The 24,626-nt window shown below is 39.0% G+C and overlaps 1 protein-coding gene across 5 annotated transcripts in view; it reads right to left on the bottom strand.

Annotated features, from left to right (window-relative positions):
- The window catches only part of rnf144aa (ring finger protein 144aa), a 76,445-nt gene that overhangs the window by 13,410 nt on the left and 38,409 nt on the right, over window positions 1–24,626 (bottom strand). For all 5 annotated transcript variants that reach the window (XM_020530119.2, XM_020530123.2, XM_020530120.2 and 2 more), the window contains 5 exons: window positions 22,163–22,309; window positions 10,586–10,690; window positions 10,230–10,290; window positions 8,514–8,721; window positions 6,158–6,308 (listed from right to left, as the gene is read on the bottom strand). In XM_020530119.2, the coding sequence (XP_020385708.1) occupies window positions 6,158–6,308; window positions 8,514–8,721; window positions 10,230–10,290; window positions 10,586–10,690; window positions 22,163–22,297 (660 nt within the window). In that variant the 5' untranslated portion in view covers window positions 22,298–22,309. The remainder of the gene's footprint in view (window positions 1–6,157; window positions 6,309–8,513; window positions 8,722–10,229; window positions 10,291–10,585; window positions 10,691–22,162; window positions 22,310–24,626) is intronic.

The following is a 24,626-nucleotide window of genomic DNA, read 5'->3' as shown; positions in this document are numbered from 1 at the left end:
GGAGCACTGTGTGCAGTTTTGGTCTCCTTACTTGAGAAGAGATATACTAGCACTGGAGGGGGTGCAGAGGAGATTCACTCGGTTGAGAGGGTTGGATTATAAGGAGACACTGAGTAGGCTGGGATTATACTCATTGGAATTCAGAAGAATGAGGGGAGATCTTATAGAAACATATAAGATTATGAAGGGAATAGATAAGGTGGAGGCAGGGAGGTTGTTTCCGCTAGCAGGTGAAACTAGGACTAGGGGGCATAGCCTCAAAATAAAGGGAAGCAGATGTAGGACTGAGGTCAGGAGGAACTTCTTCACCCAAAGGGTTGTGAATCTGTGAAATTCCCTGCCCAGTGAAGCGGTTGAAGCTACCTCGCTGAATGTGTTTAAGGCAAGGTTAGATAAATTTTTGAACAGTAAAGGAATTAAGAGTTATGGTGAGTGGGCCGGCAAGTGGAGCTGAGTCTCACAAAGATCAGCTATGATCTTACTAAATGGCGGGGCAGGCTCGAGGGGCTGGATGGCCTACTCCTGCTCCTAGTTCTTATGTTCTAAAGTAGAGTCCCCTTAACTGTTCAGTGGATAAATATATTGGAGATGTAGTTATAAGCCATGCAAACCAGGAAGCCCTGTTGTTAAATCCCTGGTTTGTACTTCAATTCACCAATCTTTCCCAGGATGGCAGAACTGACAAATGAAAAAAGACTGGATCGACTGGGCTTGTACTCGCTGGAATCTAGAAGAATGAGAGGGGATCTCATAGAAACATATAAAATCCTGATGGGACGGGACAGGGTAGATGTGGGAAGAATGTTCCCAATATCGGGGTGTCCAGAACTAGGGATCACAGGCTAAGAATAAGGGGTAAGCCATTCAGGGCTGGGATGAGGAAGAATTTCTTCACACAGAGAGTTGTGAGCCTGTAGAATTCTGTAGCACAGAAAGCTGTTGGGGCCAGTTCATTAGATATATTCAAGAAGGAACTAGACATGACTCTTGCAGCTAAAGGGATCAAGGGGTATGGGGGAGAAAGTGGGAGTGGGGATACTGAGATTGCATGATCAGCCATGATCATATCGAATGGTGGTGCAGGGTCGAAGGGCCAAATGGCCTACTCCTGCATCTATTTTCTATGTTTTCAAGACACACATTAGTAACTGCACCACCCCCAACCTTGCTCTACCCTCTTGGAGGTAGGAACAGAAGAAAACTAGGACCGACTCTCACTCTCTTGACTGCTGTCCAATTGCTGGAAGATGTGGCCTGTGTGGCCATTGTGATAGAGGTCTGCTTGTGGTATCAGCATAATACAAGCAAATTCAACGAACCATTGTAAGATGTCAAGGAATTCTTAATGTATGAAACTTAAGCTTCAAACCACCTGCATTTACAAAACTGATCACAACCCCACTGTGAACGTGAATCTCATCCAAACACCCTTGGTCTTTAAACTGCACTCATCTTGCACAGGTGCATATTGGCATGTTTTAAAAATGTTTAATACATTAAAAAAATTACAAAGAAAAAGAGTAGTGTACACCAACAAAACTAGCAACTGGTTTTATAGTTCTTTCTTTTAAAAAATAATTCAGTAATTTTAAATCAGGTTATTTTTAGCTGGGATATTGGACATTCTTATGAAAATAATTAGTTCTGCTGATAACGTGTTTTCAGCCTTATTAATAAAACTTCAGCAAATTACCATTCTCACATATGTTTAAGAAATACTGTTCAATGGAAAGAAAGGAAAATTAAATAATATATTTTATTATGCTGCAAAAATTATACTGGATTATTGAAGATTTTACTTTTAGTAAATTAATTTTTATTAGAAATTTGAACTGTACATTGCTCAAATCAATTTTGAGCACATTTTGAGTTAATTTTCTCAAATTGCTTTCAAAAGGAGAAACTGCACCTCATCACATTCAGCTTTAGGATACTGCTGCATAATATAAACTGCACTATTGGGTTCAGTGATTTACTTAAAACTGTTATGAGATTGACAATAATGACTCATGCATTAATTGAAAGACCTACTGAAATGCACAAAAGATGAAAATTATTCAATCAAGACTTTTACCCAGAGACAGTGATTCAAAATTAATGAAATTGGCCTTTTGTTTGCTCCTTCTACTATGCTAACATCTTGTGAAAATTACAATTTGACCAAAAATACTCCTCTATAAAAGGAATAAAAATATAAAGTAGCAAATGTTGGAATGGCAATGAGGAAAAGGATTGAAATAATCATATTTCTGGAGGCTTGATCAATAAAGTGCACTGCTAAGTTCTAACTGCAGAAAGTGATGAAGGGGGAAGGAAAAGAAACATATGGAGGACTTTAGAATCCAAACAAAACAGCTATAAAGATTTGCCAGATCACTAACACTTGACACTTCTTACAACCTGGAAAAATGTTTAATCATGTAGGTCAGCTCTTAAAACACAGTGAACATCACCATGCCCGAACAAGGGTTGCTTATGAATGATTCACCATTGTTTGAAAAGTATATAAAAATTATTGATCGGAACTTTAACCATCTACGAGTTTGTACTTGTTGGGTTTATGCACTGGTACTGCAGTGCATTTATTGCATTATACCGTGACTGGATAATGAAATAGGACAGAGTTTATCAATGTCATATGACCCAACACCAACTGGTGAGACTCAACTGGGTGGTATATTGTGCCCTTAATTTAGCAGAACATCCTAACACGTTTCACAGGACAACATTTGTCATATGTCATAACTATGTGAAAAGCAACTGCTACTAAAATATCAACAGAGATGCTTTTGAAGATCTGACTGTTAATACATAGTTATGGTGTGCAACTAAAGTGGAATAGAATAGATGATACAGTTTAACTTTCTAATATCTGTAACCTCAACTGTGAATAGATTTGTTTGGTGGTGGAGTGGTGTTAAACTTAAGTCCTTTTTTGGGTTTGTTGCTAATTTATATAGTGTTAGAAATCTGAAATTTGTCATAATTTCAGCATCTATTTCCAAATCTCACACCTCGAATACCAGTAATTGGCCTCAATTCCAGGCTAATCTCAGCAAAACACTTAATAAAAAGCAATGCCATCAAAATAAATGATCTATTCTCCTACATGTTGAATAGAACACAAGAACAAACAATCAAAGAATTACAGAATTGTTACAGTATAGAAGAGGCCATCAGAGAATTTGACTTAGTGCCAATTTCTTGCCTGTTCCCCTTGCACATTGATTCTACATTCAAAGCACAAACGGCAGAATGCTTATTTTAAGATGATCATAAAAACTGTATTTCACAAATAATAAGGTCATTGCTGAGTGATACTTGCTGTCCTGGTAATACCATTAAGATAACTGCAGGCTGGATATAATTTCATTATCTTCCTTTGGTGGATGGCAGCATGTAACTAATAAACAAATTTAGAAACTGCTTTTAGAATATTCTATGCACAATTACCTCACTGTCTGGAAAGCAAGCTATTTATAATGGCTACATGTGGATTTTAAATAGCAGCACAGATAACTTCCAGTCCCAGTGAAAAATGTGCAACGCTCATGACTCCTCCTATGTGAATGAACTAATGTTTGCATTTCACACATTAACTATTTGTGTAACTCTGACCGTGGATCATTTAAATTAATGACTGGATCAATGAGCAAAATGCATTGGGCAGAGCAAATCCTAAACTTAAACCTTTCAACAATCAAAGCAGCAACACATGAAATCATGGGAAAAATTCCACTGCATCGTGATGCAGTGAATTTTGAACTGCATTTAAAACATTTGCGTCAACAGAGTTCGTTGAAGTACATGACATTGTGTAGTTACTTTGGTATATTCATGTGGTCTGTGTAAGGTCATGTAGCTTCGCACAGCTTATTAATAGTCTGCAAATTTTCTTTTTACATTTTCTGATTTCAAACTCTGCAATGGACTGAAGAACAGTACTAAATATAGAAAGGCTGTTGCTCAGAAAGTTGAGTTGCCCTTTGACCTTTTTTAGCTCACTCAGCATGCAAGCAAGAGTCTAACGGTCTCTTGAATGATTCCAGAGTGTTGTTTTTTATTTGCCAACTGTAAATAATTTGGTGACCATTGATGGTACATTACTGCATTACAGGGGTCAATGTGTTTCCTACAAGGTACCTACAACTGTTATAAGTGCCAATGACAGCTTCAATTTACAGGTATCTAAATAGAGGAAGTACTGTGCAGAATGAATGAGTCAAGATCACATGTTGGGCCATTGCATTTACTGTGAGCTAGTTCTATGGCCATAAGGAGAAGAGGTAAAAGTACAATTATTTAGACAGTACTTATTTCAGAACTATCTTTCAGAAAACCATAAAAAGACACAGCAACGTCTTTCTTTATTGGAAATAATAAAGTGAATTTAAGAAAAAAGAGAAAAAAAAAGTGATTTTAGCTGATTAGGGAGCTGGGAGCAGGGAGAAGTAGATCATGTGACAGCTCCAAAAAGTTTGTACAGATGCCTTTGTAGATGGTTTTAACTCAAGCTGACATCAATTTGAAATGCATACTTTGGAAACGTTGCAGTGGCAAATGAACAGGATACCATTTATGATCTCAGAACTTGGTAAAAAGTTAACTTTTAATCAATTTTCCCAAACTAATTCTGTCATCATACACAAGGCACTGCATCCTGCTTTTAAACAACAACAGGATTTGACACCTCAGTGCTGATGTCCACTAGCCTATGTAGCATTGTCACAAATATGCAGCCAACCAGCTGATCAGCTCCATGGTCTGTCAAGGAAATGGAAATTGGCAAAATTTTAGAAACCAGCGAACTGACCAAAAAGTTGATGAAAAGGGAAGGAAAAAGAAACAATTGAGAGAAACTAGTCAGTCACATAAAATTGAAGGTAAGATCTTCTACAAGTATATAGAAAGTCAGTAGCACCGGGCATATTGAAAAATAAAAGGGTCAATTCTGTTGAAGCTACCACACAGGACTACTCACATCTTAAGCATCATGGAATAGAGGTACGTGATCTTACACCAATCTGATAGTTCTACGACATCTAATCATGAATGGACAATTAAACAACTCACTGGAGAAGGAGACTCGACAGATATCCCCATTCTCAAATGACAGTGAAGTCTAGCTCAAAAGATGAAGTCAAAGTATCTTCAGCCAGAAGTACTGAGAAAACACTTCATCTTGGCCTCGTCCTGACAGCCTTCAGTCATCTTCACATTAGAAAATGCACCAGAAATGGAGTGCAACCAAGGGGTTTATAACAGGGAGGAACTTCATGCAATTAGTACCAACTGTGATAAAATATTGGAGAAAATTAAGGAACTAAAAGAACAAAAAATCCCGAGGATGTAACTGATCACATCCTAGGATTCTAAAAGAGATAGCTACTGAAACAGTGGATTCATGAGTTTTCAAAACTCCCTAGATTTTAAAACTGTCTGAGCAGATTGAAAGCTAGCAAAGGAAATATCTCTACTTCTGAGTGAGAGAGGAAAAGAAATGGAACAATAGACCAATTATCCTGGCATCGGTCAAAGAAAATGCTGGAATTCATTATTAACGAAGTTTCAACAATGCACTTAGAAAATCATTGCATAATCAGACAAAATCAATACGGTTTTACAAAAGGGAGATTGTGTTTGACGCATTTATTCAAGTTCTTTGAGGATATAGCTAATTGGGTCAATACACAGGAGCCAGTCGATGCAGTAGACTTGGATTTCCAAAAGACATTTAATAGAATGCCATATACAAGGCCAATATGCAAGATAAGGGCCCAGTGTGCTACTCGTCATGCATTAACAAATTGGAAGATTGATTAATAGACATAAGCCAGGAAGTGTAGATAAATGTGGCAGTTTCAAGTTGGCAGGCTGTAATTAGTGGAGTGACTCAAGGGTCATGGGGATATTTTCCCAGTTGAGGATACTATATTAATGTATATTATTGTTGACGGGGTTGATTTTGCTAATTACATTGTTTACTGTGCCATCATTGCACTTAAAACGACTGCAGTTCTATCATATGAATGCATTTTAAATGGTGATGATCTCCCTTTGGAAACATCTTAGATGTAAATATGATCTGAAATGCTCCAATGTGAACATCCATTTATTTCCTTGTTTTTGCTTTAGAACAAATGCTTATTTCACTTACATCAAGCGATTCCAGGCAGTACCAGCAAAAGGCATGCTTGCAGTTTTTACACATCATCTGTGCACATCCTTCATCTCTTTCAATGTAGACTTTGCACTTTGGACAACGTTTGATTGGAACATCGTCCTCCTCATCATTTTCAAAGAATGAGCTGGGTGGGAAACAAAACAACTATTTTGAAAAGAAATCTGGTCCCAATATCTTAAGAAACAGTGCAAAGGAACGTACCACACACACCATTACTCAAAAGCCACACCAGGTTTCTATTGAAGTAATGATCTTTGTTTACCACCTGCGTTCCAAGAGCCATCCATCAAAAACCCATAAAACATTGTATGTTTAATTTCGAAGGCATCTTGCATATTTTGGGGAGGTAAAACCCAACTAATCTAAGTGTTCAAAATATTGACACATACCTCTAATTATTCTGACTACAGCAGGTGCCTTATTTGTTTGAAAAATAAGTGATTTTAAAATTGGAAATAAGCGATAACACAACAGCATCAGAGCAGCAGGAAAGCTGACATTTCGGGTCGGGACCCTTCTTCAGTCCCTTTTTCTGAAGAAGGATCCCGACCCAAAACGTCAGCTTTTCTGCGCCTCTGATGCTGCCTGGCCTGCTGTGCTCCTCCAGCTCCACACTGTGTTATCTCTGACTCAGCATTGGCAGTTCTTACTGTCTCTTTTAAAATTAGAATGTCTGTTTGCTCAGTTTTTTTCAAAGTGAGGAGTTAAAAGTCTTACCATTACTTTTTCACGTGACCATCTATTTGCTGAAGTAGTTGCAAAGAGGTCTCACTACGCTGTCTGAAGTATTCTGGCCAACATTACTTCTTCCTTAACCAATACCATTATTAACTATTTAGGACTCTAGAATTCTACATTGAATTCAATAACTTCAGAGTCTGATTCCATTCTTCCACGGTTTTTACCCAGCCCACACCCAGTCCTGTTATGACATGGCTCGCTTCTAGCATAGTCACCCATTCTCACATAATCCTACACCCATTATTTCATTAGATGGGTTGCATTCTGTACAGCTCACCCATTTTCTCCTACTCTTAGCTCTAAATTATCACTTGTTCAGTTTTTCTTCTGTCCTGGCCTCCAAAATTTCCTGGTTTACCTATTCCTTTCATATATCTCTGGACTCTATCTCCACCTATCCTCTCAATTCTCTCTCTCTCTCTCCTCCCTTCCTCGCCCCTCTCCCCACTCCGCTAGCTGCTAACGAAGAGTCACCTGACTCTAATCATTAATCCTTGTTTCTTCCCACAGATGCTGCCAGGCCTACTGCAATTTTCTAGCAATTTCTGTTTCTGTTTAATTGTTTATCTGGTCATTTATTCATTTTTTAAAAAAATTGCATGCGACAAATTAGCGTGTTGCTGGCAAGGCTGGCATTTGTTGCCGATCTGTGGTTAACCTTGAGCTGACCGTCCTCTGCAATGGCCTAGAGAGTCAAATAAGATTCAATCACTTACAGGCCAGATCAGGTAAGGACAGATTTCCTTTCCTGAAGGATATTAGTGAGCCAGATGAGTATTTAGAATAATTGACAATGGTTATATAGTTGCTGTCAGACTAGTTTATAATTCCAGGTTTTATGGAATTCAAATTTCACCACTTGCAAACGTAGGATTAGAACTCATGTCTCCAGAAGCCTAGCCTGCATTTCTCGATTAGTAGTCCATCTGCTATCAGTGCGGCATTCATGGATGTAATTTATTGTTTGTATAGCAATTTGAGTCATGCAGAAACTGTGATACAGTACTGGAGATATACAAGTCTTCTTTCTTTACTCAAGCAGTGCAACCCTCATTTCAGTGCAGGCTGCTAGTGTTCCTGTTTAATCTTGAGAGTTTGAACTTGTGGGAACACTTAACATTCAACAGCAGAAAGTAAAGTGCAGAACGTATAATGCTGCTGTTTCCACAATTGCTGCACTCAGAAAGAGGCATTTGGGCTGTCGTGCCTTTGTAACTTACTACATCTCTAATGAGGGATCACTGACCAGAAACATTAACTTGATCTCTCTCTCTCTCTCCCTCCCTCTCTCTCTCGCTCCACCAACATTGTCAGTTCTGCTGAAAATTTTAGCGTTTTCTGCTTTTAATCCCGATGTTGACTAACAGTTCCACTGCACTTACCAAATAATAAGCCTGGTTGGAAGACCATCAATTAATGGCAGCCTTGTTTCCAGTTACTCTTACAAAGTTCAGAGTGGTACCAGGAATAATCCATTGTAGTTTTGAGGAACATCTTTAAAAAAAACAGGAGTGTGGCATCACTCCTCCTTAATGTAACAGCCTTAAGAGCAAAAGTAGGACCTGTTGCCATTAAGCAAAAACAGTACCTTGATTCACCAGGAAGAAATGAGCTAACAGGCAGGTTTTCTTGGCAAGCCTGCCCTGGGTGCCAGTTCGCTTTGCAAAGGGAGCAAAACTCCAAGTTACAGGCTGCACACTGTACCAGCTGGGGCTTCTGTAATTCCTCCTTCAGTTGGCAGACAGACTGGCAAGTGGAGGATGGGCACCAGGTTCGGCATGGATCCAAAAGCACTTCTGAAAAATGAATAGCTTTGTAAATGAGTTAGAAACCCAAAACATGCCCCATGACAGACATCTTCTAATAAGCTGATGTACCCACCTTCAAACTGTACTGCAATCTTGTATTAGGACTAAACAATAAGACGTTCAATCCAAGCAAACAAACAACTGTACTTACTAAGTGCCATATGAAGGGTCATTGCAAAAAACAGGATCACACACATACTGTCAGGGGTAACATACTTGTATGGATAGAAGATTGACTGGCTGGCAGAAAACAAGTTTAGATAAATGCGTCTTTTTCTGATTGGCAGGATATGACAAGTGGTTTCCCGCAGAGGTCTACGCTGGGGCTTCAACTTTTTACCATTTATATCAAAGACCAAGATGAGTGAAGTAAATTTACAGATGCCACAAAGATAAACAAGAAAGCATGCTGTGAAGAGGATGAGGATGCAAATGGATGTAGGTAGTTAAGGGAGTAGGCAAAAATCTGGTAGATGGAGCAGTGTAATGCAGGCCAATGTGAAGTAGTTCATTTTGCCAGGCAACATTAAAAAACAGAGTATTACTTAAACAGAGAATGACTGCAGAATTCCAAGGTGCAGGGGGTTTTAGATATACTAGTCCAAGTCACAAGAAATTAGTATGCAGTTACAGCAAGTAATTAAGACTAATGCAATGCTGTACTTTATTATAACAGGATCATTACAAGGATATTATTACACTAAAAATGGTACAGAGGAGATTAACTAGGATGTTGGCTGGATTGGAGTGATTCAGTTATGAAGAGAGACTAGATAGGCTGGGCCTGTTTTCTTTACAGCAGAGAAGGCTTGGGCGGGGGGTGGTGGGGGCGCGAGAACCTGCTTTGAAGTGTTCAAAGCGTTGAGGGGCGTAGATAGCGTATACAGGGACAAACCTTTCCTCTTTGTCGAGGGGTAAATAACTAACAGCATAGTTTTAAGGTAAGCAACAGGAGGTTTAGAGGAGAGTTTAGGAAATTATTTTTCACCCAAACGGTGGTGGTCGGTATTTAGAACTCACTGTCTAAAAGGGTGGCTGACGTGGGAACCCTCACAATACTTACGAAGTATTGAGACGAGCAAGGATATGGACCAAATGCTGCAAAATGGGATCAGAATAGATAGATGGTTGAAGACCAGCACAGATACAACGGGCCAAAAAGCCTGGTTCTGTGTTGTAAAACTCTGACTCAAACCTAGCAGCCACTGTTCAAAAATTAAGGATTGCCGTTTTGCGTCAAGCGAATTTTTCTCTCAGAATGTCATGTAATTTTGGAAGACTGCTTCAGAAGGCAGTGCAGATGCAGTCATTAAATATTTTTAATGTGCAAGTGTATAGATTCATGTCAAATAAGAGAATCAAAGATTATTGCGGGGGTAGTCAGGGATTGAATTCGAAATAGCAACAGATCAGCAATGATCAATGCAGCATGCTCAAAGGGCCAATGGCCTATTTCTGCTTCTAGTTCACACATCTGTATAACATAATTCACTTGCCTTTTTCAAACTGCAATCTTTTATATCTCTGCATAAGTTCTGCTGCAACAACACATTCAATCTATTGGAAAGAAGAGTGAAGTACTGTTAAATGCAAAAAAAAAATCATATTTCAAGCCTCATCATCAATGAAATAATGGACAAATAAGCATGATTCTAAATATCCTTTGTTTTAGTTTTACTTCCAGGTCATATTTAAATCAAATACATTTAAGACGATAAAAACCACTCGATTATTATACGAAGAAAATGGACAAGCTACAGATGTTGAGTGCACAAATACATGCAGAGAGTAAATCGGAAACAGTAATTGCCTTTATGATGTAATTTAATGACTACAAAGGTCCATCCTTTACCTCATTTTCCTGTAGGTGACCTCTCTTTGGGCAGGCAGCATCGGGACAGCTAATTGAGGATTCCAGGCCCTCTTTAATTAAAAGTTCCACATATTGTTTCAGACACTGTTGGCAAACCAGAGCAAAGTAATAAAACTCTTCTGCCCCAGGATTTATCCATCTTCCCACACATAGCTCTCTCTCTCTCTCTCCACCCCGCCTATGTACACCTCCTCCTTCTCTGTCTCAATCCCAAGTTTTAAAAAAAGTAGAATTTCTCAAAGTAAAAACACCTTGTGCCCATTGTCGGGTCACCGTTTACTAGACTGAACTTTTGCCCCAACTATCACTGTCTCAAACATTAAAGTGCCCAGGCAACATTTGTTTAAGTGACACAAGAACTATTACTCAAGTCTTTCAAGTGAGATTGCCAGTCATCAACTGTGTAGTGTTAGACTCAAGCACACTTGCTGCTGGATAACAAAACTGTCCAAAGACTCTTCCATAAATCAGATTAGGAGGATTTTATCCCAACAGTCTGGGCTGGATTTAAATGACTTGGAAGTCTTGTGTTTTCCACAACACACTCCATGGCCAACACAGTCACTGCTGACGGGGTGCCCATATTTTCTGAAGGTGCATGGCAGCCAATTTAGTCATAGCAAGAAGTCACTAATAATAAAAGACCAAATGGCTGCATGATTTGTTTTAGCTGATGAAGATTAAGGAATAAAAATTGTCCAGGACACTAGGGAGAACTCTCCTGCTCTTTGAAATCATATCATGGGATCATTCACACCCACCCTGAAGAGCAGATGTTTTAATGTCACATCTGAAAGATGGTTTCTCCAAAAATGCAGTGTTCTGTCAGTACAATGCTGAAATACCAGCTTGGGTATCGGACTCTAGACTCAAGATTAGGAATGGCATCAGGAGGCAAGGCTGCTATTCATTGGAGTCTCGCGATGGTAGCAGATTGTGAAAGACCAAGCCCTAACTGATCACACATTCCTGAGAAAACATTTCAAAGAATATCGTCCCATATTCTGCAAGTCAGAAGGTAACATAAGCAAAGACAGGAGCACATTCATTAGCAATAATTAGAGCAAAGACTCTGGAATTTGGCTCAAATCTAAGCAACTGGTACAATTTTCAAAATTTAAGTGTGTGACTGCAACATGCCCAGTTGGAAGTAACAACTAGGCTAAAAGATACACCATTAATCATTCAATTTGACTAAACATACCCCACTCCTGATCAACTCAGGGATCTGAAACTGAGCCAAACCAATTAAAGTCAAACCAGGTTTGATTTCTTATTTATGAGAAATGAAATTGATCTCAAACAGAGCCCTATGATGCCAACAATGGGCGCAACATCCTATGAATTCAGGAGCACAGGATAATCCAGGGTATTATAATCAGAAATAGAAAAACTGCTTCTCCTTCCAGATGAAACAGTGATTTTATTATACCTTCTTTTATTCAGTATACTGAATGTAGCATACTATACAATTTCCTCTACACTGAGGAGACCAAAGGGACTGGGTGGGTGACAATCTTGTGTAACACCTCCATTCAATCAAAAGCATGACCCTGAGTTTCTGTTCATCTCCATCCCTTTCCTTGCCTCTGTACTCCCTTAAAACCTCTAACTTTTCTCAGTTCCAACGAAAAGGCCGTCTGCTTGAAACACTAACTTGGTTTCTCACTCCATGGATGTTGCTAATTAAGACTAATTCCAGTAGTTTTGATTTTTATTCTAAAAGCTGGGATTTCTGCTTTGTCACTAACTGTCCTACCATCACTCACTATTCTGACTTTGAAATAACAAATGGCTACTTTAACCAAATGATGGCTATGGAATGGCTTCCCACCAACAAGTGAAGAATAACAGGGATGAAAGGATACTTCATATGCAGCAATCAGTCAGCTTCTGATTTCCAAAAAGTAAAATATATGGAAGGTTTTACTTCATATATTTCATCATTATAAATTCCTGAGCTAATTTAGTCCAGGAGAATTAGGTTAGGATCAGTAATGTCAAATGTTTTGCAACAGGTGATGAGGATTTGGGAAGACTTGATAAGCAAATTAAGGGATGAATTTCTGGTCCAATATTGTTGAGCAGTACAGTTGTTAATAATATACATCTAAAATAGAGTTGGCAGTGGAAAAGAAAGTACAGAATATCTATTTACAAACAGAACAATTCTTATACACTAGAAAAAGAGGAAAGTACAGATATATAGGACAGCTTACTATGTCAATCCACACTGGTTGGTTCTCTTTCAACAGAATCATTATTTATAGAAATGGCCAACCAGAAGACAAGAAGCTGAAAACAAATGGCACAAGAAATCCATGCAGTTAATCCTACAATCATCATATTTCTAAGATCTACTGCTCGTGAACTTAGTTATTGTTTGAAAATTGTTCAAGCCTTTGAAAGTTGATAGATACAATTCTCACCAAACATGGATTCAGTAAGAAGATAATGGAAACCAGAAGTATAAAACTAGAGACAAACCACAAAATTATGCACAGACGCCCAGAAGAAGCCAACCTATTTTATTCCACAGGCTTCTACACACAAGAGGCTCCATAAAATAATACTAATTGCTAGACTAGCACATTGAGTGCCCAATCTCCAAGAAATAATTGAGAACATTGAAACTGCCATCTATTTTTGTGGTAGAAAGTTTAGCTTTTTTTTAAAAGAAGAGGTTTGCGAAGGTGAGCAAATAATTGAATATTGAATAGTGACTATTCAGCTTTAAATTGAATCAAAATGGGGAGTTTAACTAGATCCTATGAACTTAGATCAGAACTTTTGTTTTTGTATTTGTGCATTAATTCTCAGTCAATGAGAGGGAGATGTGGTAGAATTGGTCTCAGTATTGTGGGGAAACTGAAGTCAGCCAGAAATCACATTTAATTGAGTCATTTATCTGCTCACACATGCTGAGGAACTCTTGAACAATATATCAAGATTGCAACTGGCACAATGTTACACATCCATAAGGGGAAGAAAACTGGCAAAATTTGGAATAACAAATAAACAATGGACGTTTAGTAGCCAAAATCTCTAAAAAGGTTTCTTATTATTTAAATAAAGACACAAAATGAGAAATTCCTTGCAAATGAATATTCTGTTCATTTATAGGGTATTATGTGCATTATGATCTTTTTTGGAGGGGGTGGGTTAGGGACAAGGTTCCTGAACAATATGGCAACAAACTAATTAGAGGGCGCCTAAAGGAAATAAGGATCAGAGTTTGAGAATTGTCAGTCTGGCTGTATCTTTACAGATTTTGGCTAAGCAAAGAGGCTGGCTCTTAATCTGGCTGGGCCACATGCCCACTCACATTCTCGGGGTTGATTATTGCAGGGAAGGTACATTCTTATATCACCAACACTTCATCCTTAATTTTTGCACTCATTTATCTTAGCAACCATGGCCTTTATCAACAAAAGCTTAGTTCTTTGCACTCTCCACAGTGGAGCCATATAGACATTACCTGACTGCACCTGGCTAAGAATGGGGTTTTTAACATTGGCTTATCAGCTGAGCTGGGATGGACAAACCACCAGTGATTCTATTCCTGACCATTATGCAGAAACCTCTGCGTAAAAGACGTATTGTTGGATCCAGCTGTGATGAGTCCAAGGCCTGATCAGCATTCTAACATTGACACTTCTAAATTCATTCACAAAGAACAGTCACTTTGGTTAGCTACAGTCAGGACCATTGGAACTGGACTTCATTTCTTTAAGGATATCTCAAAACTCTGAAGGAGAAAAAAAATTTGCTGCAGCTACCAGAAACAGCAAATTCATATAAATTATTTACATGAAATCAGTCTGAGCAATTTACCTTTAGAGAATTTCAGAGTTTGATCATTTACTGTGACTCAGAATATCAGCTTTACAATGGGTAATGCCTTACAGCATACATCTTAGACTTCAGTAATCAATGATAATTGAGACACTACTGTACCAGTTTGTGGATCCAGAGCATATGGAGACAAATGTACCAAGTTTACACTTGCACCTTATAACATCTGCTGTTTGATGTAGTGCAATGACACTGTTTATTACTGAATCATACCCAGCGGAAGGTTTATGCGCTATTTCTGTTCAGAAAAAAATCTGTCTGGTCAGCTTAGTAAGACATAATTGCTCAACAGTCATAAACCCATTATCAAAATGTTTGAATGCCATTTGTTGTTGAAGTTGGGAGAAGTTCTGTATAAGCAAGCACCATTAAGCACATATTATTATCTGATGTGGACAAGCTGAAGAGTCAGCCTACCCACAACTAGAATAAAATGGCAGCCAATGGCAAATTCCATCAATTAACTTGCTTTTGATTTTCTATCTGTGATAGCCTGTGTTGATGACACCAGCTACAACTCAAATTCAGCAGGCTTCTAATGTCACCTATTGAGTTAACAATACCAGCAATAAAGAGTTCCCTCTTGTACTTCTACTGTTGGAGTCTGGGAATTTCGTTGTTTTACATCCCATAATATTCTTATAGATCCAATTAGACTTCAGTCTATAAACTGCTGCAGATTTTAGCTTTGCTGCCACTACACTTAATCCAGGAGCACCAGACTGGCTTAAAGGATTTAATGCATGTAACGTTAACTATGATCCAAAAAAATAAATATCTTTAAACACTGATGGGAAGGAGTACAAAATAAAATTGTTGGTGAAGTCGGAGTACTACAATATATGCTCAATTTGCACTCCATGCTCTTGTAAACATAAATCCCCTTCAATTCTTCTTTCTGCGTATAGCAATTGTCATCATTTAGTCATGTTGTTCTTCCGTTATAGATCATGTTTCAATTTGCTCTTACTTGCTCAGTCTGGAGTAAGCGAGAATTTTAAACATGTCCTACAAACCCAAAATGGTTGGTCCTAAGGCAACTTCAGGACTTTTTTAGAAAATAGAACCATTTTCTCAGTTGGAAGTTTAATAGTTCCGTGTATTTGAACAGGAAATAGTTCAATTATTTTTCTTCATGGTATCAATTACTGATAAGCACTTTGTCCCTTATATTTGGTTCCTTCTACGTGTCCATACAATTATTTAAATCAAGAAAGACTTGTATTTATCTAGTGTATTCATGTCCACTGGATATCCCAAACTGCTTTGCAGCTAATGAACTTCATCAAGTGTAGTCACTCTTAAGTCTGCATAATAGCCACGTCAAAGCGATCAAGTAATCTGTTTGCGATGTTGATTGAGGTATAAATATTGGTCAGAACACTGGGATAATCCTGTGCTCTTCTTCAAAATAATGCCATGGGACTTTGTATCCCGCTTGAAATGCCATTTGGGGCCTTGGTTTGATATTGCATCTGGAAGACGGCAACTCTGACAGAGTAGCCCTCCCTTAGTGCTGCATTGGAATATAGACATTTTTCTAATCGACCTGTTCCATACCACTGGAGCAGATGGGATTTGAACCTGGGCCTCCTGGTTCAAAGCAAGGATCGCCATGACTGCACCACATTGGAGTCTAAGCTTAGATTGTTGTACTCATTTCCTATGAGATTAAAACCCACAACCTACTGATTCAGATGAATATGCTACCGAGGTAGTGGATATACTCGACCTTTATCTCACTTGAGACTTCTTGCTTACTATTCAGGTATTGTCATCTGGCTACAATAGCTTTTGCCATTTGCCTAGCAATACAGAACACAAACATTGTTCACATTTTAGAGAAACTCATTGGAATGTCCAGATACCTAACAGACCATGCAATACCTCAGTTCCCGAGTAGAAACTGAGATGAAGAAGCAAGCAAAAGGTGAAAGAGAATAAAACATTGACTCATTAAACCTCATTCCTCTAATGCTCAGTCACCAACTGTATTGTGAACATACTTTACGTCTTGGAATGAGAGTGCTACATAGTAGGTTATTTCACATCTTTATTGGTCCTTAGAGTGAAGCTTTTGTTTCCTAATATTGGTTTTACATTCACTTTTCATCAGTTTACATTTATCTTGGTCTGACTTGGCTTGAAACAATATTCTGGGCTCACCTTGTGTTTTTATGCACATACTGTAGGCCATTTTGAGAAAACTGGGTTCTGCATAGTCTGGCAATTTAGCACAGGACATTCCAAGGATTTGAACTGAAAATATCTGTTTATAAATCACATAATTTTAAAGGGAGCACAGAAACAGGCAAGCTCTATAAGGTTAGAGACACAATCTTTAAAAGGTGACAGGGTAAATGTTTTTATGTATTTATGCAAATGTATTTATGTTTTTTTTCCCTCCTCCTACTGCCTTCTTCACCCTAGAAAAGAAACTCTTCACAAAAACAAATTTCTGGAAAAACTCAGATCTGGCAGCATCTGTGGAGAGAAAACAGATTTAACATTTTGGGTCCTGTGACCCTTCTTCAGAACTTCACTGCATCTCAGATGTTAACAGATTCTGAGTTTTTTCCAGCGATTTCTGATGTCAAACATCTGTCGTTCTTTCGGATGTTCATTTAGAGGAAACTCCTTGTTTTAATCCTTCAAACAGGTTTCCAGCCATAGCAGAGTACTCGAATAACTCATTGCAAAATCTTAAATGATAATCTCTGTGACTGTGACATAAGTAAACTTTCCCTCCTTCTCCTTTTTCACTCTTATAGTTGCCAACACCGTCCTCTTCTAATACCTCCCTGCTCTCATCCACCTGGGTGGGACTGCTCTCATGTGGCTCCATCGTTAACCAGCTAGTCGTAGTCTCTACAATTGCTTCTCTTTCTGCACAGTCACTCTGGTGTTTCCCAAAGATCTATCCTTGGAGCACTTGTATTTCTCATTTATATGCTACCTGTTGGCAAAGGCACAACGCTAGTTTCCACTAACACCCAGATCCACCTAATACCACTTCCCTCAAATACTTAACTGTTGTTAAATTAGCAGACTGTTTTATGCAACATCCAACACTGGATGACCAAATGTTTCCTACAATTGAATATTGGAAAGACTGAAGCCATTACTTTTGGTGCTCACTTCAAACTATATTCCCTAACTATTGACCCCATCTCTCCATGTGGCAATAGTCTGTTTAAGCCTGTGTTTTGCAATGGTGTCACAGTTGATCTAGAAATGATCTCATATTCATGTCACTTCTAAGACTGTCTTTTTCAACCTCCAAAACACGGCTCAACTTTGCTCTTGTTTCAGTCCAACTGATGTTGAAACACTTCCCTGTACCTTCAATGTCTCCATACTTGACTCTCCCAGCGCATTTCAAGCTGGTCTCTCATATTCCACCCTCAGTAAACTTGATAAAATAAATTCTGCCACCTGGTTCTTAAGTTGCAGCAAGCTCTGTTCCCCTGTCACTCCTGTGTTTGCTGACCTTCTTTAGTCCCTGGTCAAATAATGATTTGATTTAAACATCATCATCCTGGTTTTCAAACCCTTTCATGACCTTGCTCCGCCCTTTCTTGGGGATCTCCCTTAAGCCCATAATTCTCAGAGATACCTGCACTCCTCAAATTCAGGCCTCTAATACATTCCCAATTATAATTGCTCCAGTATTGATGGCTGTGTCTTTAGTTGCCTACACTCTAAACAAGTGAAGGGATGACCATTTAATCAGATTATAGGTCATCCCTTTGCTTGTTATTCAGCTGTTGACACTTTACTCACACCGTCTGACATTTCTGATCACCTGCAGGTACTTATTATTCGACACTCCACTCACACCATTTGCATGATCTTTTGATCTCTCTGCCCATAAATTCTGTGTCTGTGTGGGCCCCTCTCACTTCACCTGATGAAGGGACTAACATTCCAAAAGCCTGTGATTTCAAATAAACCTGTTGGAATTTAAACTGGTATCATGTGACTTCTGACTTTGTTCAATAATGATAAATTATGTTTAAAATGCTGTATATGTTGTTATAGACAGCTTCCTTAATTCTTTTCTCATTATATTTTAGAATATAGAACATTACAGCACAGTACAGGCCCTTCGGCCCTCGATGTTGCGCCGACCTGTGAAACCAATCTGAAGCCCATCTAACCTAAACTATTCCATTATCATCCATATGTTTATCCAATGACCATTTAAATGCCCTTAAAGTTGGTGAGTCTACTACTTTTGCAGGCAGGGCATTCCACGCCCTTACTACTCTCTGAGTAAAGAACCTACCTCTGACATCTGTCCTATATCTATCATCCCTCAATTTAAAGCTATGTCCCCTCGTGCTAGCCACCACCATCCGAGGAAAAAGGCTCCCATTGTCCACCCTATCTAATCCTCTGGTCATCTTGTATGTCTCTATTAAGTCACCTCTTAACCTACTGCTCTCTAACGAAAACAGCCTCAAGTCCCTCAGCCTTTCCTCATAAGACCTTCCCTCCATACCAGGCAACATCCTGGTAAATCTCCTCTGCACCTTTTCCAATGCTTCCACATCCTTCCTATAATGCGGTAACCAGAACTGTATGCAATACTCCAAGTGCGGCCGCACCAGAGTTTTGTACAGCTGCAACATGACCTCATGGCTCCGAAACTCAATCCCTCTACCAATAAAACCTAACACACCATACGCCTTCTTAACAACCCTATCAACCTGGGTGGCAACTTTCAGTGATCTATGCACATGGACACCGAGATCTCTCTGCTCATCCACACTACCAAGAATCTTACCATTAGCCCAGTACTCTGTATTCCTGTTACTCCTTCCAAAGTGAATCACCTCACACTTTTCCACATTAAACTCCATTTGCCACCTCTCAGCCCAGCTCTGCAGCTTATCTATGTCCCTCTGTAACCTGCAACATCTTTCCGCACTATCCATAACTCCACCAACTTTGGTGTCATCCGCAAATTTACTAAACCATCCTTCTACGCCCTCATCCAGGTCATTTATAAAAATGACAAACAGCAGTGGCCCCAAAACAGATCTTTGAGGTACACCACTAGTAACTGAACTCCAGGATGAACCTTTCCCATCAACCACCACCCTCTGTCTTCTTACTGTTAGCCAATTTCTGATCCAAACCGCTAAATCACCCTCAATCCCATGCCTCCGTATTTTCTGCAATAGCCTACCGTGGGGAACCTTATCAAACGCTTTACTGAAATCCATATACACCACATCAACCCTCATCCACCTGTTTGGTCACCTTCTCAAAGAACTCAATAAGGTTTGTGAGGCACGACCTACCCTTCACAAAACCGTGTTGACTATCCCTAATCAAATTATTCCTTTCTAGATGATTATAAATCCTATCTCTTATAATCCTTTCCAACACTTTACCCACAACCGAAGTAAGGCTCACTGGTCTATAATTACCAGGGTTGTCTCTACTCCCCTTTCCTGTTTTCTTTGCACCCTCAATGTGCTGTTTTATTCTGAGGATCCACAACCTGTGATTCCTGAAGAACACTAATTCCATAAATCCGTGATGATTTGCATAGAGAGAGGGACTTTGACACAGATTTGACAGACTCAACATCACAGAAACACAAACAGAAATCAACTGTTTTTCATGCTGAACTACTTAGATTAAGAACAGCAGCACTGACACAGCTGCTCTTATTCACCTCAGTCAAAAGATAAAGGGCCCCTAAAAACTAGATGAAAACTCAAGCTGTTAAACTCTCTTCAAATAAAGCAATAGTGCACCATTGTTGAAATGCTGCTTCATTGGATCAGTAAGAGCTCCAGTAAAATTACTCAAGACGACATTTTTCAATTTGTGCCAAGTTGAGTAAAGATGTGGAAAGATTGTTTTAAATTAAATTCCTCACTTGGGTTAGTAACATTTGATTTGATTGCTGGAACTGACAACATTCATGCTGAATTCTTCTAGATTCTTTAAGACAATGTTTTGAAAGGTTCTACTCGATTAAATGAAACATCAAGTTCACTCTGACTGATTCACAGGTACATTTAAAAAAAATTCACAGATGTAGGTGTCGCTGGCTAGGACAGCACTCATTACCTAAATCTAATTGCCCAGAGGATAGTTAAGAAACTACCATATTGCTATGGGTCTTGAGTCACGTAAAATCTAGATCAGATTTTCTTCTCTAAATAGTATTAGTGAACCAGATGGGTTTCCAACAATTGGCACATTTCATGGTAATCATTAGACTCTCAATTCTAGATTCCTATTGAATTCCAATTTCACTGTCTGCTATGGTGGGATGCAAACCCGGATCCCCAGACATTACTTGGATCTCTAGATTAATAGTCTAGTGATACCACTTCTCGGCCATTGCCTCCCCTTATCCATAAATTTAAAACTGAATTGAAATTGTGCATAAACACTATGTGTTACTTTATTAAAATTATTTAATTTGAGTTATTACGTAACTGAACTTATTGCAAACATAAACAACTCAGAGCAGTGGAATGGCTTCTGAAAAGCAATACCGTGCTAAATTTAGTGCTTTTATTTTTATGTCAGGCAAATATTTCTTTGAGCCTTCCAGTTAATAGGCCATTGATGCTGGTGTATGGTTCCTACAAATTCACAGAATCACAGAATTCCGACAGTGCGGAAGCGGGTCATTCTGCCCATCAAGCCCACACCTACTCCATCCCTGTAACCCTGTATTTCCCATGGCTAATCCACCTAGCCTGCACGTCTTCGGGCAGTGGGAGGAGACCAATGTACCCTGTGCAAACCCACAAAGACACGGGGAGAATGTGCAAACTCCACACAGACAGTCACCCGAGGGTGGAATTGAACCTGGGTCCCTGGCACTGGAGGCAGTGCTAACCACTGAGCCACCGTGCTGCCCAAATTAGTGGGAGTTTTACAAAAAAAAGGGATTAAAAAGCATTAAGGAAAACATTTTGTGATTTGTCAAAAGGCTTCTTGTTGTGATGACATCTACCAATTTAACAAGAGATAGTAGGAACTGCTGATGCCGGAGTCTGAGATAACAAGGTGTGGAGCTGGAGGAACACAGCGAGCCAGGCAGCATCAGAGGAGCAGGAAAGCTGATGTTTCGGGTCGGGACCCTTCTTCAGAAAGGACCAATTTAACGATCCTTTAAAACAGACAGGTGAGACCCAGATTTGAAATAATTTCCAACAGACTCAATTTCAGCTCTTAGGGAGAAGAGGGTGTGGTGTGAGTCACCCAGGAAATCCCAAACACAGCAGAGGTATTTGAATTTAGTGCTGAATTCAGATGGATAATGTTTTAGTTGGTCCAAGGGTCTAACCCACAGGGTGGAAGTCACAAATGCAGCACTATATTTAGATGCTCTCAAAGGCTGATGAAGTTCCATGATCTGATATTTTCTAAATTCCTTATTCATGAAAGAAAATCAATTGAAATAGATGAGAGCTTTTAAAAATACCTTTGTCAGGTTGCTTGGACAGGCCAACAGCTGTAGGTTAGAAAACAAATGACCATCGGCTCATGCAGTTTCAATAGAGGTACTATTCTGGCAACTGTTGTCATGTCATTATGAATCCTTGACTGAGTTTCAAAAAGCTACACTTATTTCAGCAAAATACATTGGGACACTGCAAACTTTACAAAATTATTTAAAGATTGTGCGACCAGTTACAAAGCAAAAAACAAAATCATACCAACCAGGGTACAGAATATGCATTGACATTGTGATAATGTTGTCATTTGCTCCAATGGATATTCCCCAAGGCACAATTTACAAGACACGAGGGGATCCAGTGCCAGGTCCCAGGTAGGCCTATATCTTGCTGTTGTCATTCTAAGCTGAATCTGGAAGAGAGAAAAAAAGTGAATTGTCTGCAATTTAAACAATTTAATTGACAATGGTCTTCCACTACCAAACAATAAGGAAGAAAAGCACATTAACAACATCAGTAATGAGATACCGACAGTCTGATAGCAATCAATTATATTAACAGCTGTTGTTTTATTTGAATGCCTTTGTAATGGAGTTTACATAATGCGCCATGGCGATAAAAGCTGCATTTATTATTTTGTAGCTTGCATACCAGATCTATCAACTGTTGAAAGCATGATCTTACTACTTTGAGCTAAATGTTCCCATTTTCAAAAAGAAATTGATTACTTCAAATAATTGGCAAGTATTCTACAATTTCACAGTGCTGTGAAACAAGCAACTTCCCTTTATGAAATCCTATCATGGGATCTTGCACCCCAGAGGGAGTTCATTCAGCAAATTTTTCATGTGCCAGCTCTATGGAAGAGTTAACCATTTAGTTCCATGACGCCTGCTCCTTTCCCATAGTCCTACAAATTTCTCCCTTTAAAGTATTTATCCAAGTCTTCTTTGAAAGTATGACAAAATGTGCTTCCACCACCCTCTTAGTCAGTAAATTCTTCATCAAAATAATTCACTGTGCCATCTCACCTGTGGCTCTTCTGTCAATTATCACATCTATGTCTTCTCTGACCGGCCCTTATGCCAGTGAGAACAGTTTTCCCTTAGTTACTCTGGTTAAAATTCTTCATAAATGTTGAATGTCTCTGTTAAGTCTCTACCTAAATCTTCTCTACTCCAAGAAGAAATGCGCAGCATCTCCAGCCTCACCACAGAACTTAAATATCTCATTCCCTGGAATCACCTCAATAAATCTTCTCACCTTTTCCAAAGCCTGGACATTCTTCCTGACATGCAGTGTTCAGAATTGGTCACAAAATGCCAGCTGAACCCTTGATACTGTTGTTCATAGGTTTAGCACAGGATCCTTGCTACTGTATACTATAGGCTAGACCTTGTATTTCCCAGCTGGATGAAAAAGGTAGAACGGAGAGCGAGTGGTTCACTCCCTTCCTGCCCTACATCTGTTCAGTTAATCATTAGATGTGCAAAGAGGGGCTCCACACCCAGCTGGGGAACTAAACTGAGACAGCTTAGGGATTATACAGCAAATAGGAAAACAATTATGGCTACAAATATAAAGGTTCCCACTTCTCTGAATCTGTCTTCATTTTCAGTTGAAGAAGGAAAAAAGAGAGTGAACTCAAGAATGATACAGATGTTGCCCACCTTTACCAGCAGACTTTGCTGCTAAATGCAGCCATGGTCCCAGCGACAGACCTTTCCCTCCACACTTCTACAACCTCTGACTGGTGTGTTGATGGTGTGTCGATGGTGTGTCATATTACTGTTCCAAAGTCATGGGTTATGTTTAATGTTTGGGCTTGTTTAATGTTTTATCTATGTTTGACACCTCCACTGTCAGTCTGTGCCCAATTCACTTAGCTCAAATTGGGTGGCATTAAAAGAAGTGGAAATTACAATTAGCCTCTCTATCTCAGAGAAGGTTCAACAACAAGACTGTATTGAAAACTATTAGGGAATTTGACAGTGTAATTCAAGAAAAAAACATTCCACTAGGTATTGAGTTAGTACCTAAAGGCATAAATAGAATAACTTTTTTCTATACTTTTTCCAATGGTTTCAGATACCACCTAAATTGTGGTGCCCAGAATCAGATACAATACTCCAACTGAGATGGAACCATTGTTTTATAAAAGGTTCACCATAATTCCCTAGCTTTTGTAGTTCCATCCTTGGCTCCTACACCCGCCTCTAGGATTGTATCTTTATTTTACATTGCGTTTCCTCTTTTTTTCCAACCAAAATGTATTACTTCAAAAGTTCTGCATTAATTTTCATCTGTCAATCATTCCATCAGCTGATACATTCTTGAAGTTTATCCTTACAGTTTAAAATAATCCCAAGTTTTGTGTTATCTGCAAATTTTCACACTGTGCCCTGAAAACCCAATTCTAACATAAAATTAATATTGATAAAGACATGCGCTGGTTCTAATATCAACCCCCAAAGAACCTTGCTATATCTCTTCTTCTAGTCTGAAAAACAACTGCTTTCCACAACTCAGTTTCCTGTGTCAGAGCCAAATTCTTATCGATGATGTCACTGTTCCTTGATATCCGTGGAGTTCAACTTGCTGACAAGTTTACTATGCGGCACATTATAAAAATGCCTTTTAGATTTTCACATGCATAACTTGTCCTTATGAACCTTGTTACCTCATCTAACAGCTTCATGAAATCACTAACACCATTTATCCTTAATAAG

The sequence above is a fragment of the Rhincodon typus genome, chromosome 5 (genome assembly GCF_021869965.1).
Source record: "Rhincodon typus isolate 14 chromosome 5, sRhiTyp1.1, whole genome shotgun sequence".
NCBI classification, from domain to species: domain Eukaryota; kingdom Metazoa; phylum Chordata; class Chondrichthyes; order Orectolobiformes; family Rhincodontidae; genus Rhincodon; species Rhincodon typus.
The sequence above is the reverse complement of the archived record's forward strand: the minus strand, read 5'-3'. Positions and strand labels throughout refer to the sequence as shown.